This window comes from Mauremys mutica, chromosome 6 (assembly GCF_020497125.1).
Source record: "Mauremys mutica isolate MM-2020 ecotype Southern chromosome 6, ASM2049712v1, whole genome shotgun sequence".
NCBI lineage: Eukaryota > Metazoa > Chordata > Testudines > Geoemydidae > Mauremys > Mauremys mutica.
Window position 1 is genome coordinate 122512592 of NC_059077.1, and position 16184 is coordinate 122528775.

The 16184-nt window shown below is 48.4% G+C and overlaps 3 protein-coding genes across 7 annotated transcripts in view; 1 reads left to right on the plus strand and 2 right to left on the minus strand.

The window, feature by feature from the left end:
- LOC123372175 (protein regulator of cytokinesis 1-like) overlaps positions 1-218 on the minus strand; it is a 47202-nt gene extending 46984 nt beyond the window's left edge. For 2 of the 4 annotated variants that reach the window (XM_045020154.1, XM_045020152.1), the window contains exon 1: positions 1-216. In XM_045020154.1, coding sequence (XP_044876089.1) covers positions 1-23 — 23 coding nt within the window. In that variant the 5' untranslated portion in view covers positions 24-216. The other 2 variants (XM_045020153.1, XM_045020155.1) reach the window with 2 other exon arrangements.
- A 2532-nt stretch (positions 219-2750) lies between these two features.
- The window catches only part of IDUA (alpha-L-iduronidase), a 73242-nt gene continuing 59808 nt past the window's right edge, over positions 2751-16184 (plus strand). Inside the window, exons 1-2 of the mRNA XM_045020714.1 lie at positions 2751-3159; positions 8706-8846. Of these exons, the coding sequence (XP_044876649.1) occupies positions 3017-3159; positions 8706-8846 (284 nt within the window). The 5' untranslated portion in view covers positions 2751-3016. The remainder of the gene's footprint in view (positions 3160-8705; positions 8847-16184) is intronic.
- The window catches only part of SLC26A1 (solute carrier family 26 member 1), a 66206-nt gene continuing 59676 nt past the window's right edge, over positions 9655-16184 (minus strand). The window contains exon 3 of one of the 2 annotated variants that reach the window (XM_045020711.1): positions 9655-14755. In XM_045020711.1, coding sequence (XP_044876646.1) covers positions 13229-14755 — 1527 coding nt within the window. In that variant the 3' untranslated portion in view covers positions 9655-13228. The remainder of the gene's footprint in view (positions 14756-16184) is intronic. The other variant, XM_045020712.1, reaches the window with a different exon arrangement.

Sequence of the window (16184 nt, forward strand, 5' to 3'; positions counted from 1 at the left end):
CTCTTGCGCGGGGTCCGCGGCATCCTCGCGGCGCGGGTGGGGGCTCGGGCGCGCGGCTGAAGCAGCTCTCCGCCGGCTAACGAACCTAACGGCAGCCCCCGGGATTCAAACCGGCCGCACAACACAGGAACGCGCCTGGATTGGCCAAACACCCAGCCACGCCCAGCTCGTCTCTTACGGAAATCCTCACCCCCACCCTCTGGGCTGCAGCGTGTGACGTACAGAGCGGTGCCCGGATGGAAGGCGGCGTTCTGTTTTGGCCACGCCCACCACCTATTACACCGGAGAGCAGGCTTTACGTCAGGAAGGAAGGCGGGGCGCTAGGGGCAGGGACCAATGGGAATCGAGATCCCTTGTTTTCCTTCTCGAAAAGAACCACGTGGAGGCGGGGTCGTGGGTAGAAGGTCATGTGACTAGGGAGCCGAGGGAGGAATGTGGGGTAGGAAATCTAAGAGGCAGTGCAGGATTATCATAGAATCATAGAATCTCAGGGTTGGAAGGGACCTCAGGAGGTCATCTAGTCCAACCCCCTGCTCATAGCAGGACCAAACCCAACTAAATCATCCCAGCCAGGGCTTTGTCAAGCCTGACCTTAAAAACCTCTAAGGAAGGAGATTCCACTACCTCCCTAGGTAACCCATTCCAGTGCTTCACCACCCTACTAGTAAAAAAGTTTTTCCTAATATCCAACCTAAACCTCCCCCTCTGCAACTTGAGACCATTACTCCTTGTTCTGTCATCTTCTACCACTGAGAACAGTCTAGATCCATCCTCTTTGGAACCCCCTTTCAGGTAGTTGAAAGCAGCTATCAAATCCCCCCTCATTCTTCTCTTCTGCAGGCTAAACAATCCCAGTTCCCTCAGCCTCTCCTCATAAGTCATGTGCTCCAGCCCCCTAATCATTTTTGTTGCCCTCCGCTGGACTCCCTCCAATTTATCCACATCCTTCTTGTAGTGTGGGGCCCAAAACTGGACATAGTACTCCAAATGAGGCCTCACCAGTGCTGAGTAGAGGGGGATGATCACATCCCTTGATCTGCTGGAAATGCCCCTACTTATACAACCCAAAATGCCATTAGCCTTCTTGGCAACAAGGGCACACTGTTGACTCATATTCAGCTTTTCGTCCACCGTAACCCCTAGGTCCTTTTCTGCAGAACTGCTACCCAGCCATTCGGTCCCTAGTCTGTAGCAGTGCATGGGATTCTTCCGTCCTAAGTGCAGGACTCTGCACTTGTCCTTGTTGAACCTCATCATATTTCTTTTGGCCCAATCCTCTAATTTGTCTAGGTCACTCTGTATCCTATCCCTACCCTCCAGCGTATCAACCACTCCTCCCAGTTTAAACTTGCTAAGGGTGCAGTCCACACCATCCTCCAGATCGTTAATGAAGATATTGAACAAAACCGGCCCCAGCACCGACCCTTGGGGCACTCCACTTGATACCGGCTGCCATCTAGACATGGAACCATTGATCACTACCCGTTGAGCCCGACCATCTAGCCAGTTTTCTATCCACCTTACCGTCCATTCATCCAGCCCAGACTTCTTTAACTTGCTGGCAAGAATACTGTGGGAGACTGTATCAAAAGCTTTGCTAAAATTATGTAGGGTCTCTGGGGAGTATAGTGGGGTCTATAGGGGATATGGGGACTCTGGGGAGTACAGTGGGTGTATGTAGGGGATATGGGGTCTCTGGAGTACAGTGGGTGTATGTATACTGGGTGTATGTAGGGGATATGGGGTCTCTGGGGAGTATACTGGGTGTATGTAGGGGATATGGGGACTCTGGGGAGTATAGTGGATGTATATGGGATGTGGGGTCTCTGGGGAGTACAGTAGGTGTTTGTAGGAGTATAGGGTCTGGGGGGCATGTACAGGTGATAGGGTGTCTGGGAGCATAATGAGTGCGGATAGGGTCTCTGGTGGGCTTGTGGGGGTTATAGGGTTTCTGGGGGGCATAGTGGGTGTATGTAGGGGTATACAGTCTCGCTGGGGACGCACAGAGACCATACAGGGGAGAATGTCTGTGTGGGGTAGATTGGGGTGTTTGTAGAGGGGAGTGTCTATAAGGTGCCACAAGGACTCCTTGTTTTGTAAGTGTTAGTCCCTCGCCTTAGGTGAGTTTATTTTCCAGACACCCCTACTGTAATAGGACAGGAAGGATGGAGAAAGGGGGAGGGGAGAGGGAAAACAAAGACAAAATCAGCAGAAATGATAAATACTGAAACAAAGTCAAGGAAATAGATGATACTGAGGAACTAAATGAAAAGAAGCAAAGTTAAAATGAAAAGTAAACTAAGCCGTAACAGACAGATTCAAAGAGAAAGCAAAACCTGGAAAACAAAAATGCACCCCCTCCCTCCAAAATGCAACAAACGGCAGAAAACCCCCACATTTAAAGATGGGAGGGGGGAAGATATGGAAAGACAGATACACTGAAAAGAAAGACACTATATAACATTGCTTCAAAGTATTACAGGGAAAAGGTGTGGTTACAGCACACAGCCACTGCAGATTATGTGGGAGCAGAAAACATCTTTATTTCCGCTTTGCTATGAAACCCGAATTCCTCTAACATATACTATAATCATCCCCCCAGGATTTGGTTCCAAGCACTGCTGGCTTCCCCGGGTTTCTGCAGATTTCTCCAGTCCCTGTTTCTTTCCTGCGTTTGCAGGTCTGCCTTACCACTGGGCAGATTTGGAAAGCAGGAAGTAAGCAGGGGAAACCATGTGTGTGACACGAAGAGGGGTGTGTGTCAAGGGCTTCGCTTTTGCTTTCGCAGGAGTCGCGGAAGGGAGAATCTCTCCCACCCCTGGACCAAGAGAGCGGCGGACCTGCGGGCAGCCGGAGCTCACAGAGCCCCCGTGCCCGGGCACTGGCGGAGCGGGAGCTGAGCTGCCTGGCTGGGGGGACCCCTGTGGGATGAAGCCTGGTGGGGTGCCTGCTTCCCGGTGAGCGCTCCGACCCTGGGCCGGCGTCCGTGTAATCCCGGGCCGTTTCCCTGGGCCCCATGGCTCCGGTTCGGAGCTGGGGGGCCGGAGTAATAATCCTGCACATGCTGCTCCGTGCGGGCTGGGGAGCTTACGTGCTGCACGTGGATGTTTCGCAGGTTGAAAGGCCCCTGAAGCACTTCTGGAAAAGCACCGGCTTCTGGTAAGCGCCCTTTGCTCCCTGAACACACCCACGTCCAGCTCCCCACTGAAGTGCCTGCCGTGTGTAGGAGAGCCAGGCTGCTCTCCCTTTGCCTAGTGCACTGGCACGTGGCACTCCCCGGGGGTAGGGCAGGAGGGGGGTTTCTTTATGGCCTAAACAGGCCCCGCAGATAAGTGAAACCGGTCTGGTAAGTTTGAGAAGGCAGGTACCTAAGTCAGATAGATTTTCAGGGTCTCTTTGGCAGACGTCAAAGCATCATATCCTGTCGTCCTCCCCCCCAGACCACACACATACTTGGCTACTGATTGCTAGTTTCTTCTAGTACAGGGGGTCACAGAGCTGTAGCAGAGAGCAGAACATGGCCCGGTACTATATTCCTATAGCTAAGTCTCAAGCTGCAAAATGGGTCTTAGGACGGGATAGAAGATTCAGCTGAAAGCTATTTCCCCACCCTGTTCACGGGCCTCTGAACATGCCGGGCCTTCTCCCAGGACAGTACATGCTGGGTTAACAGTCAGAACTCATCCATCACTTTGGTGTTTTAATTAATATAATATATGGAGATATGCATAGCTCATAGGACTGGAAGGGACCCTGACAGGTCACCAAGTCCAGCCCCCTGCTTTTACTTGTAGGACCAAGTACTGATTTTTTGCCCTAGATCCCTAAATGGCCCTCTGAAGGATTGAGCTCACAACCATGGGTTTAGCAGGCCCATGCTCAAACCACTGAGCTGTCCCTCCTCCCTTATAGGGCTAAGCCCCAAACAAACTATAGTCCACCTTTCTCCTGAGCTGACTTTTTCTAGGGCTTTTTCCCAGCAAGTGCACCTCTCATCCTCTCACCTTGTTTTTTCCTTAGAGACTCTACATCTGTCTTCCTGCATTGGATAAATAGTCTGACAGCCAGTCTGAGGCATCAGAACCTGCTCCATCTCGATGTGGGTCCAGGAACCCAGCATATTGTAACAGGCTCACATATTTACTCCCCCCTCCATGGATAGGATTGTACTGCTCTGCCTCCTAGGCAGACCCCGAAGTAGACAGTTAAACTAATCTGTGGCATCTTACACAAGTATCTATCACATGTGCCCATTGCCCAAGAAATGTGTGATTTCTTTTCCAGTCGAGCATCCCAGGGAGCCAGAGTTCCCAATCCACACCATTGCCACATTACTGGTATCAGAGCAGTGCCTTGGTTACTCTGCAGCTGGAAGTCTGTGATAGGTTAAGCTGGACGGTCTTTTATTGGGAGGTATCTTTTATTGGACCAACTTCTGTTGGTAAGAGAGACTAGCTACACGGAGCTCTTCCTCTGGTGTGGGAAAGGCACTCAGTGTCACAGATAAATACAAGGTATTGGTGACCATGATGCTGGGTTCCGGGACCCGCATGGAAATGGAGCGGGGTTCTGATGCCTCATCCTGGCAGACTATTTACAAGGTGTTTAGCTGTGACACTCTGAGTGCCTTTCCCAGCCCTGAAGAAGAGCTCTGTGTAAGCTCAAAAGGTCTTCTCTCTCACCAACAGAAGTTGGTCCAATAAAAGATACGACATCTCCCACCTTGTCTCCTGAATCTCTAGGCACTGCCAGTGTTAGGAGACTGAAAAAACCTTGGAAGTGAAACCTGGTAGAAATAGAAAGTGGTTTTTACTTAGACTGTTCAAATAACTCCTCTTAATTTACATACAGTGTTCAACTCACACCGAGGGAACAGTTGTAAGAAAGTCTGGAAGATTTTACACACTTCCCTCCCTCTCTTTAAATTAATAGCTAAGATCTCGCATTTAAGATCTCCAAGACAACAAGATGAGGGAAAGCTGGAGTCAACACTTGTGCTTTTAGAAATGCCAGAACATTAGAAGCACCATGCCCACCTATCAAATAAATAAAGTTAACAGTTCTTTATCCATCAGAAATAGCAAAACAGGCACCATCCCATTTGTTAATTTTGCAAGTCATCTTTAAAGGGGTTTTTACTGCTCAGGAAGAGTAGCAGATTAGCACCACTGAAATGTGGTTTATCAAATGACCGTGCACTACACATGCACAGACAGCAAAAAGTACAAAGGTACCTAATTTGCCAATGTGCCTCAAGCCCAGCCTAGGAGTGGCTACTTCCAAGTGTGAGAGACTAGTTCAGGTTTTGGGCCCCTTCAATATGTGGCCTCTCACTGCTGAGACCGAGGGCAGTGTTGATTGTGACTCTCATGTTTCTGGCGTGGACAGTCCGTGTTATAGATTGTTAACACATTGTCAAAGACACGGAATAGTTAGTGCTAAACCCAAGATATTTTTACCACAGTTTAAGGTTTAACTTCTGAACCACGCCATGCTATAAAAAAAACATTTATTTCATATCGCTAAGTGTACAGGAAAGGAAAGTTAAAGCCAGCTTTCTTAAACTTTCTTAAATGATGAGGTTATTATTAAGATTAGCTGAAAACATCTTGGTAACAATTTACAAAGCCCCATTTACAGTTTCTCCAAAAGGAAAGAAAAACAGATTAAAAGGAAAGCAGAAAAGGAACAAACAACAGTTCTGTTACATCAGGCCACAGTCACATCTAGTCAGACAGGAACCCTGGTCGACCAAAAGGACTGACCTGGAAATCTGAATCAGAAGCAGGCTCTAGTTGTTGCATGTAGTTTCCTTTTTCCATGTCAGAATATCAGATGATCTGGCAGAGACCAGATTTGGAACCTACTAGAGAACATGGATGAAACCTTAGAAACACCAAGTTCTGAGGTTCTACAGACTTGATATATTTAAACTAGAATGTAAAAGTAAAGGGAAAGGACAGATACCAGGACAACAAGCCACAGAGGACAAAAGCTGCTGCTGAGATAGTATAACCCATGTTAAACCCAGCGTAGGTCTTTGCCTCCTTCTAGAGGTGTGGCTAAATAAAGGGGTTTAGCAATGTGAAGCGATGCTTGAGCTAAAGCAGGGGTTCTCAACCCTCTTTCTGAGGCCCCCCTCAACAAGCTACAAAAACTCCAAGGCCCAGCAGCGGGAGGGGTGACTCGGGGCTCCAGCCCAGGGGTAGGACCCTTGGGCATAGGAGTAATTTAGCATCTATTTTGGGGAGGAGGGCAAGGGCCGGCAGGGCTCAGACCAGCTCCGCATAGCAGGGTCCAGGGAGGGAGCACCACCGCCACCTCCTGACTTATCTTGCAGGCCACCCACCTGTCTGGGGATGTGTGCCAATGGCTGCTCCCCGAGGGCTCCTCCAGCCCTGGAGCTGGGTCCCCGTCTGGGCACCTCTGACCGGCTGCGTGAGCAGTCAAAGGGGGCTGGGCGCTGAGGAGCAGATGGAAGCCCAGGCACCAGCAGCAGACGGGGAATGCCAGGGCTGCCCACTCCATGGCACCACCAGCCAGAGGAGCAGCTGCCCCGCACTGCCTGGCTCTGGCTTCCTGCTAGGACCTGGCCAGAGGGTGGGACCTGAGGGGAGCTGAGAGAGAGGAGGTGGTGTGTGTGTAGGGGGGCTGGAGCTGTCCCCTAGGACTGCCCCACTCTGGGTAAGGCACTGCAGTTTGTGGGGCAACACCCTCATGCCCTTTCAACTCTGCCCATGGGCTCAGGGCTTCTGCCTGCGTTGGGGCTTCAGCCCTGCCGTTCCCGGCTTCAGCGTGGAGGTGGGAGGGAGCTTGGGGTTTCAGCTCCCTGCCACAGGGATTCAGCCCCACACTGCTCCCAGCTTCAGCAGGGGGAAGAGGGGAGCTTGGGGTTTCAGCCCTGTGCTGCTCCTGGCTTCGGGGGGGAAGGGGAGTTTGGGGTGTCAGCCCTGTGCTGCTCCCGGCTTCAGCCCCTCAGTGGGGTGGGGAGCAGCACCGGAGCTCGGAGTTTCAGCGGTGGTGCTCCGTGGCCCCCCTGAAAGGATTTGCGGACTGCCAGGGGGCCACAGACCCCTGGTTGAGAACCACTGAGCTAAAGCACTAGGTCCATTGGCTTGGAAGCAGTAGCAGATTCAAACCTGTATCTGGTGCAGCCGCTAGAAGGCGACAACTACCCACAAAGAGTTAGCAGGCATTGCAATAGGTTCCTTATCAGTATAATTAAGCTCTGCTCCCATAACAAAATAAACCAGCACAATATACAGTTCTGTTAAGTTTCATATGTATATAAAAAGTACAGAGTGTATCGGGATATATTTTGCCCAAGTCTCGCAGTGATTTAGCATGTTCGAAGAGAACTGGGGCATTCACAGGAGATCTGTAGTTAGGAACATAGGTCTGGAAACGCTCTCCTGGGTTACTGTGTCCAGTCCCCTGCTGTTGCTGAAACCCCAACATTTAGCACCTAACCCAACAGACTCAGAGCATATTCCAACTGTTAGACAAAACACTTTCCCTCCCCATGGGAGCTATTCTGTGTGGGTTCAAAAGGCACATAGAGCCTGCCTCCATTGTTTTCAATGGAATAAATGGGCACCAGAGAGTCAGTGTTAACATCAGTGTGTTACTGTGCATCAATGAAGAGTTAAATATGGCTCAGGGTTTCTCAGCCTGCTTGTCCCATGGCAAACACCCCTGTGACATGTGCCCAGGGGCAAGGCACAGTGTGCCAATGGAGTGCATGCACTGAGAGACTTGCATGGCAGAATGTCCACAGTAGCCCGTGCTTTCATAGAATATCAGGGTCAGAAGGTCATCTAGACTTAATCCCCTGCTCAAAGCAAGACCAATCCCCAGACAGATATTTACCCCAAATAGCCCTCTCAAGGGTTGAACTTACAACCCTGGGTTTAGCAAGCCAATGCTCAAACCACTGAGCTATCCCTCCCTTTTCTTAAGACCTAATCCAACTCGGTTGAAGTCAATAGACAGACCAAGCTCCTACATCAGTGGTCTCCAACCTTTTTTGTGTGGCGGGCGCCAGACGGAGGACTGTGGCGGCGGACGAGCATCCACTGAAATTCTGCCAACTAGCAGCAATGTCAATACGTGTCGCCGCTGAAATGCCCCGTCATCCAGAGGCGTTGCCGCTGAAATACCGCCGAAAATCGGCAGCATTTCAGCAGCGACGCCTCTGGATGATGCAGCTTGTCGGCGGCATTTCGGCAGATGCTCGTCTGCTGGCCAGTACGTGGGCACACTTAGATGCCCCAGTGGGCGCCATGGTGCCCGCGGGCACTGCCCTACATGACTTTTGGTTGGCTTCAGTAGAGGTGGGAGTCAGGCAGGCTGACACTATGCTTAGAACAGTGTTAATTACTCCCAGGGAATTATCTCATTGCCAGTTTTCCTTATGCCTGTTTGCTGAGTTTGAGTAACCTGAGACAAAATCTTCCTGCCTTGCTACTCATGGAATGATTCACGGGTCCTGTACTCTGATGCTAACTTGTAAGCTAACACAAAGATATAAACCCCAAGTCGTGTTTCAGTTTCCTTATTCCACTTTGCTGAGCTGCCCTTACTACTCCAGTAAAAGCACTGTATCCCCATGGACAGGACCCTGGATTGGGACTCAAGAGGCCTGGGTTTTATTCCTGTCTCTGGCACTGATCTGTTCTGTGACCTATTGTTTTTACCACCTCCAGTCCTCCTCTACCTCACAGCAGAGCGGATTTATTTGACCTCAGTAAAGACCAAGAACTGAACCTTGCCTATGTGTCTTCGGTACCGCATGGTGGCATTGAACAAGTTCGAATTCACTGGTTACTGGAACTCATTATCGTTGGGTGAGTGAACATTTCTGACACTCAGCAATTAACACTGGAATGTGTTAGGGGAAAAAAAATCATATTTCCTGCTCTAGGAGCTCAGATTTGCTTTTTGACTCATGCACGTTGTCCAAAAAGACCTGTTAATACCTCTGACAGTGCTTCAGCTCTTTAAATACCTCAACCTGTGTATTTTAGGTAAGTTGTATGTTCCTATGTACACTTGGTAGGGTTGCTCTTCCCTAGAAGTAATGGAAATGCCTCTGTGATGTGAGAGTCCTGGGAGTGCATGAGAAGCAGACATAGGGGAATTACTGTATTCAGCTGTGAACCCTTATGGCTAGACTGTGCCTTTAAATCCCAGGCATGACTAAGCGGTGATGTAGCGCCAAATAGTTTCTCTTGGTGGGAAAAACTGTCCATTGTGAGACATCACTAATCAGGGGCTGTTTGAAAACATCCCTTGCTTCCAGCCCGCAGCTGTAACCATTCCCCACACTGTATGTACAGGCAGCTTTTTTGCTTCCAGGCTGAAGTAATGTAGTTTTCTTCCCTCCTCGAGATTGGGAGCCCCTCCCTTGCTACTTATCAGTACCTGTAGTTTGTTAAATATACAGTCTATGCCAAAGACACCATGCTTGACAAAAGTTGTATGCCAGCTACACAAGAAAAGAGAGAGTCTCATATTAAGTATCTTATTCTAGTATTTACCCAACCCCAAGTCATTGAGAATAGTATAAAACCACAGAGAAATTAAAAGCCCTTTACCAGCCGCACACAGAGTCAGTACAGCCTGCCCTGACCCATGACAGTAAGCGAACAGAAATAAAGCAGTTTTTAATCATAGAAAGTCATTTACAGCCACAAACACAGTAACTTACATATAAGCCAGTCCCCAGAACTAACATTCAAAACACAAATGGTTCCTGAAGTCTTTTCTGGTTGTTAAAACAACTTTTATCAGAGAGAAAAAAACAATCTGTTCTCCCCCCATCCCGCATCTTCATGCAGCTCTCCTTCTTCTGCTGGGATGCTGCTCTGATAAAAACTAAACAACCCAAAGGGCCTACCTTGTAAAGAGCCACCAGACTGCACCCCTTCCCAGCATGCTTTGTTAAAAAAAGATTGACAGATCAGCTTCTCTTCCCTTCTCCCTCTTTTGGGGAGTGTGGGGGGCATGGGCTACAACTCTAACTTTTTTTTTCAGATAAGGATAAGTCTTAATTTTGTTCCCCAATTGCCCATCTTCTTTCGGAAACCAGATTAGTCTCATAACATTAGGGGAGAGCAAAGCTATAATTCTTCTCAAGGTTCTAGCTCTGGGGCTCAAACAACAGAGTGAATAAGACTAGCTTGTTAAAGAGCTTGCTCTTTTCTTCCCCAGGGATTGCTGTTAACTCCCAATTGTAACTCGCTGTATCATACAGCGAAGTACATTGGCCCCAGTTGCTTTGTGCTAGGCCCTGTATAGACATATGACAAAGATGGTCCCTGACCAGCAAAGCATACATACTAAGTGGCTACAACAAACATTTCAGGAGAACACAAGGTAACAATGAGAAGATGGTAAGCTGTGGTCATGGTACACCAGCTCTTTAATGGATGATGTTGTTGCATGTTAAATTGACTTTACTGCAGAAAAACACTAATACTAAAAATGGTTGGTCAGTTCTGATCTCTTAACACAGACATCAGTCAGGCCGGCTTTTCCAGAATTAGTTTGTTACTGTTGACATCATGTGTTGTGATAATAGCACCGAGACATCACATATGTTTTTGAATAAATGAGGCGAGCAGGGGAATTTCAGTACCTAACTACTAATCCTCATTAAAAATGTGTTTGTAAAGGAGCCCCCACAGGTTTTCTTCCAGAGGGTGAGAGAACCTGACCACACCCAGTTGCTTGCACTGGGTAGCTCCCGCACAGACCCCCAATTCCTTACTTCTTACCAGGGGTGCTACCCCTTGCAGGCCTTCTTAAATCTCTCCCTGGGAGTTCACTGCACTTCCCACAGGGTTGGGGTAGAGATCTCCTGGATGGTTGTTCCCCAAGTGGCTCCAGTAGTCTTCTGCTTGGGACAGTCTTGCTCCTCCTCCCTCAATTGACTTCCATTTTCTCCCTTTTATACATGATTGACAAGGCCAGAGGGGCAGGGCTCGTCCTGTCCCCAGAGCCTCTCTGGCACCTCCCTCCTCAGCGTGGGATCTATACACCCCATCCCAGTGTTGCCCTCACTTCAGATAGAGTCAATCACCAGAATATCGCTATTTGGAAATGAGTTGCCCTTCCTTTATTTGTTGTGGTGTTCCTAAATAGGGAGGGGACATGGGAAAATCTGGAGACCTTTGCTTAGAATATCCTTGCACTTGTTGATCTAGAGAGTGGAAATAAGTTGCTTGGTGCTGCGGTACTGTTGTGTAGTGCTCTTAAACAAAATGTTGTGTATCGTGGCAAAGGGCTCGCTTGAAAAGTAGAATGAGACCAGTAGTCTCTTTAGGGACTCCAGAGCAGAGTTATCGCACGGAGTACGTTTAAGTGCGTCTCTATTGGCTTCAATGGAGTTAGACTAAATGTAGCTCTGTAAGCATTCCTCAAACCTGCATTTTCCCCACGTTTCACTCATGGATGGAAGGAGCGGCTAGTCCCAGGGAAAAGGTTGGGAGAGGAAAGACAGTGAGAGCTACTGGGAAAGGGGAAGGTTCTGCCATTGAAATGGGGGTGGAGGGTCACACAAAATGGCCAAAACGAGAAAGGAAAAAAGCCTCCAGGACCAGAAACTGAGCTTCCTTATACTGCCCAGCACCTGGCCTGTGGGATGGGACATGAGAAAGGAGGGAGAAGCAGCTGCTGAATGAGCCGAAACGGTGCCTTGGTCTAGCTCTTCAGCTTGAGCATTGGAGAAGCTACGCTGCCAAAGCCAAGTGTCAGAACTTCTGGCTGCAATCCAGCACCGTCTTTAAACTGACTTCTGCTCTAGCCCTATTCTACATGTATTTTGGTACAGATACTGCACAAATAGGTGTGATATATACGCACACATCTGATATGCAGTGTGCTGTATTTTAAATTGCCATTTGATATTACGGGGAATAATTAGTCATAGAAATTAATATAAAAATAACATATCCCGACTCTGCATAACAGCCCAGACATCTCTTAGCTGTCGTTAGAAACCAGAGTTACAAATTAAAGTTATGGCCTGAAATGTATTCAAATCGTGGGGGTACTCTGACAACATAATGAAATGAATGACTTAAAAAAGTTCTGCTTCAGCCATTAGGCCACATTCTGATCCCAGATACACCAGCATAAAACTTCAGTGGAGTTACTCCAGATTCAGACCCAGTTCAGAACCAGCCCGTTTCTCCCATTCCCATCCATATCTCAGGCTTCTCTTCTTGCATCTTTTTCCCTCCTCTGTCTCTTTCACTCCCATGTCTCCCCACTGCCCTGCACCCAGTCTGACAGTTACATTACAAAGATGATGTGCTTGGCCTGAATTCTAGGGTTTAAGCTTGAAATAGCTAAATTCCAGAAAGTCAGATTTGCCTCACAGTTAAACTAGCGTAGCTATAAGATTTCTAATGAACGCACTTCCCTTTTCTTAACATCACTTTAATTAATTTCACTAGCTACAGCAAATCTGAGTTTAATGGTCACACTTCTTCCTGCATCTTTAAGAACAGAAATATGCCCTTAATAGGCTCTTTTTAATATGGATGATTCCATGGTAGCTTTGAGGGAGGTTTTGCTAAGGAATAATGAAACTGAGGGGAACACATTTGTTATGGCTCATGGGCATGTGGGAAGGAGGTGCTACATCATCCCAGCTGATGCTCCTAACAAGTGTGTAGCAAACAGCAGGGTTGTCTAAAAGCCCGTTGAAACAAGAGCATGCCTGTAGTAGTGATATGATAAGGGAAAAGACCTTACAGGCCAGAGTTTAAAAGATAGCACTGTGGTGTGGCCAAGGAACCAGACCACAAGTGGTTTCTCGGAGACTGCTCTCCTGTACCCATAAACCAGCACATTCAAGGGGGACAGCTAGCCTTTTCTGCTCAGGCACTAGACAGACTTGCAGATACACCAGACCGGTGGTGCCTAAGTTTGATGCATGTAAATTACTACAGCACAATGGAGAAGTAACTCACAAACTCTTTTACAGTCCAACATCTGCATTTTGAAGTGGCAGGTCAGGTGGTAACTGGGTGCACTCACCCCTGTTTGCCCCATCTGCAGATGTGATGCGGCGGTCCAGCACTGCACACTTTCTCATGGGAGAATGTCCTGTAGGCAGATGGCTCCTGCGCAGCAAGTGAGGTGTCTGCCTACTTCTAAGTGACTGCACCCTGTTCCCCTTTGTGCAGCACAGCAGAGGGAAATACATGGGCCTTTGAAACTAAACAGCAGACCCATCTGCCAAAAACTTTCTATCTCTGGCAAACTGCACAGCACTGTGAATGCTATAGAACAGCAATTCGTGCATCTTTTTGCAGTCCTTCCCAAAGTAGCCCCCTCTTTTCAGAGAGTCAATCACTGAGGGGTTGCAGCAAGCCAGAAGAACAGTGATTTTTAGCTTGTTGTAATCTTTCACTATTTCCTTTAATGTGATTATACCAGCTGTGTCCAGAAAAGTGATTGAGGAACAGTCTATGATGATAGTCTGGAAATCTACTTGTTTAGGGACCAGGTGTAAGGCTGTATCTGCCTGATCCAATCCCTTAACAATCGTGCCTCTATTTCCCTCTTTCAAATGCTCTTTTTGCTTCTTCTCATTCTTTTTCCTTTTAGCAGCTTCCAGAGTAGGATCTAGCCCAGTCATTCTGTAGAGAGACTTCAGAAAAAAGTCTTTATTTGCATAGTAAAGTGGTGCCTCAAAACGAAATATTTTGGCATTTGGAACAGGACAGAGACTTTCATATTCCCAGTCGTCTTCATAGAAGGCAGTGCTCTGGATCTGACCAAGCAGGGCAGTACGGGGTCGCTGCGTACGAACAACGATGCACAGCATGGAAAAGAGGACCCCAATCAAAAGCCCCATTTCTGTGCTGATCAGGGCAGATGAGAACACAGTAACGAACCAGACCAGAGTGTCCATCTTGTTCATGTGATATCGCTGGGGCACGTCTCTAAACTTCCGAAGAGCTCCTCGGAGACTGACTATTATGATGCAAGCCAAAACACATTTTTGCAAAGAATAAAACAGCGGAGCGAGGAAGAGCAGCACCAGCAGCACGACCGCTGCGCTGATAACACTAGAGACCTGCGTCTGGCAGCCCGTAGAAGATTTCACAAGCGTTTTTGCAAGAGCTGCGCTGGTTGCAAAACAATGGAAAAAGGATGGGATAATGTTACAGAATCCTATGGCAAACATTTCCTGATTCGCTCTGACAGTGTAGGCATATTTCTTGGCAAACATTTCTGAGAGAGAGATTGTAAATGCAAAGCCAACTATGGCAAGAGGAACAGCATCTAGAGCCACGCGATACATCATGTTAAAATTTGGCAGCTGAGGGGGAATAAATCCAGTTGGAATTGCCCCCGAAACACTGGATGCATAAACTTCATTCAGCTTCCCATAGTGTGAAACCAGCGTAGCCACAACAATAACCACCAGCTCTGTGGGCAGTGGGATTTTCAGCTTCTGCTTGTACCGATCTCCCAGTTCTTTCGCAGCGACTAGCACAGCAATGCAAACCACGCTCGTGATTACATCGCATACGTTAGCCTGAGAAATGTTTTGAAAAATATTAATCCAGGTCGTTAAGAAGATCCCATGGCCTTGGCTGCGTGGGATTTTTATTCCAATAAGGTACTTAACTTGGGCTGTTAAAATGGTTAAAGAAGCACCAGTTGCAAATCCATCCAGCACAGACTCTGAAAGATACACAGAGACAAAGCCTAGACGAAAGACTCCCATCAGAACCTGAAAGAAAAGCAAGAGGGTAAGAACTAAAGGGTGCTGCAAAAAACGGAGAAAGCATCAGTTGCAGACAGATCCCTGAAAGTTGTAATTCTGAAAAGAGCTGTTAACTTGTTATTTCAGGCCTGTTTTTACAATTGATGGATTTGTCTTGCTAGACCATGAGCTCCAGAGGTAAATGAGCAGGTTTTTGAAGTGGACTAACTGGAACTGGTACCCCAGCATCAATTCAAATTAACTCCACACTGAAGTGATCTGCCACCTGACTGCGTTGATGCCGGTGTAAGTCAGTGGAGAATTTAGTCCAGCGCTTTTATTGTCCTCAGAGCTGAATGTTCCTTTCAGCGCCGCTAAAGGGAGTAGAACAGCGGGGGCCCTGCTTGCCATCCCTTTGTCAGCAGAACTCCCAGTGAGGACAATGGCGATTACTGCTTCAGTAGTAAGGGAAAATATGGCTCCTTTTTCATTTTTTAATGAACAAGCTCATTTCTGGAGTTCAGGCCTGTTGCAGACTGAAGTGGGATTGCTTTCCAATCTGGGCACCGTGCCTTATATATTCAGCAGACAGTAGTGACTTTGGGTGCCTCAGGGCTTGGGTGGCCATTTTGAGATGCAGTAAAGAAGCCTGATGTGCAGAAAGTGCTGAGCATCTTCCCTCGGCAAATCAAGGCCCTTGAAGGTAACCTGCACTGGGCACCTGAGATAACTTTCTATCCATATCTCATCAGCATAGCAGCTGAGAGCCTCAAAGCCTTCAGTGCATTTATCCACAGCAGGCCACCGAGGTAATGGTGTTAACCTCATTTTGCAGATGGAGGACTGAGACACAGAGAGACTAAGGGTATGTCTTCACTACCGGCCGGATCGGCGGGCAGCGATCGATCCAGCGGGGGTCGATTTATCGTATCTAGTCTAGATGCAATAAATCGACCCCAAGCGCTCTCCCATCGACTCCTGTACTCCAGCGCTGCGAGAGGCGCAGGTGGAGTCAACGGGGGAGCGGCAGCAGTCAACTCACCGCAGTGAAGACACACGGTAAGTCGATCTAAGTACGTTGACTTCAGCTATGTTATTCACATAGCAGAAGTTGCGTAACTTAGATCGATCCCCCCCAGTGTAGACTAGGCCTAAGTGACTTGACCAAGGCCACACACCTGGAGTCTGTGGCAGAGGAGGGATTTGACTCCAGGTCTCCTAAGTTCTAGGCTAGTGCCCTAACCCAGTGTTTCCCAAACCAGTAAGTTGCTGGACAGGTCTAGATGGGTTGCCTGCTACTGCCCACCCCCCATCACTCCCCACCCCGTGCATGCCCATGGGGGGAGAAGTTTGCCCTGGATCCCCCATTTGAGAGGGTCCCCAAACCAAGTGGCATTGCGACCTGGTGCATGGGGCTGCAGTCCCACTCATGATGAAGGGGCAGCCGGGCCAAACC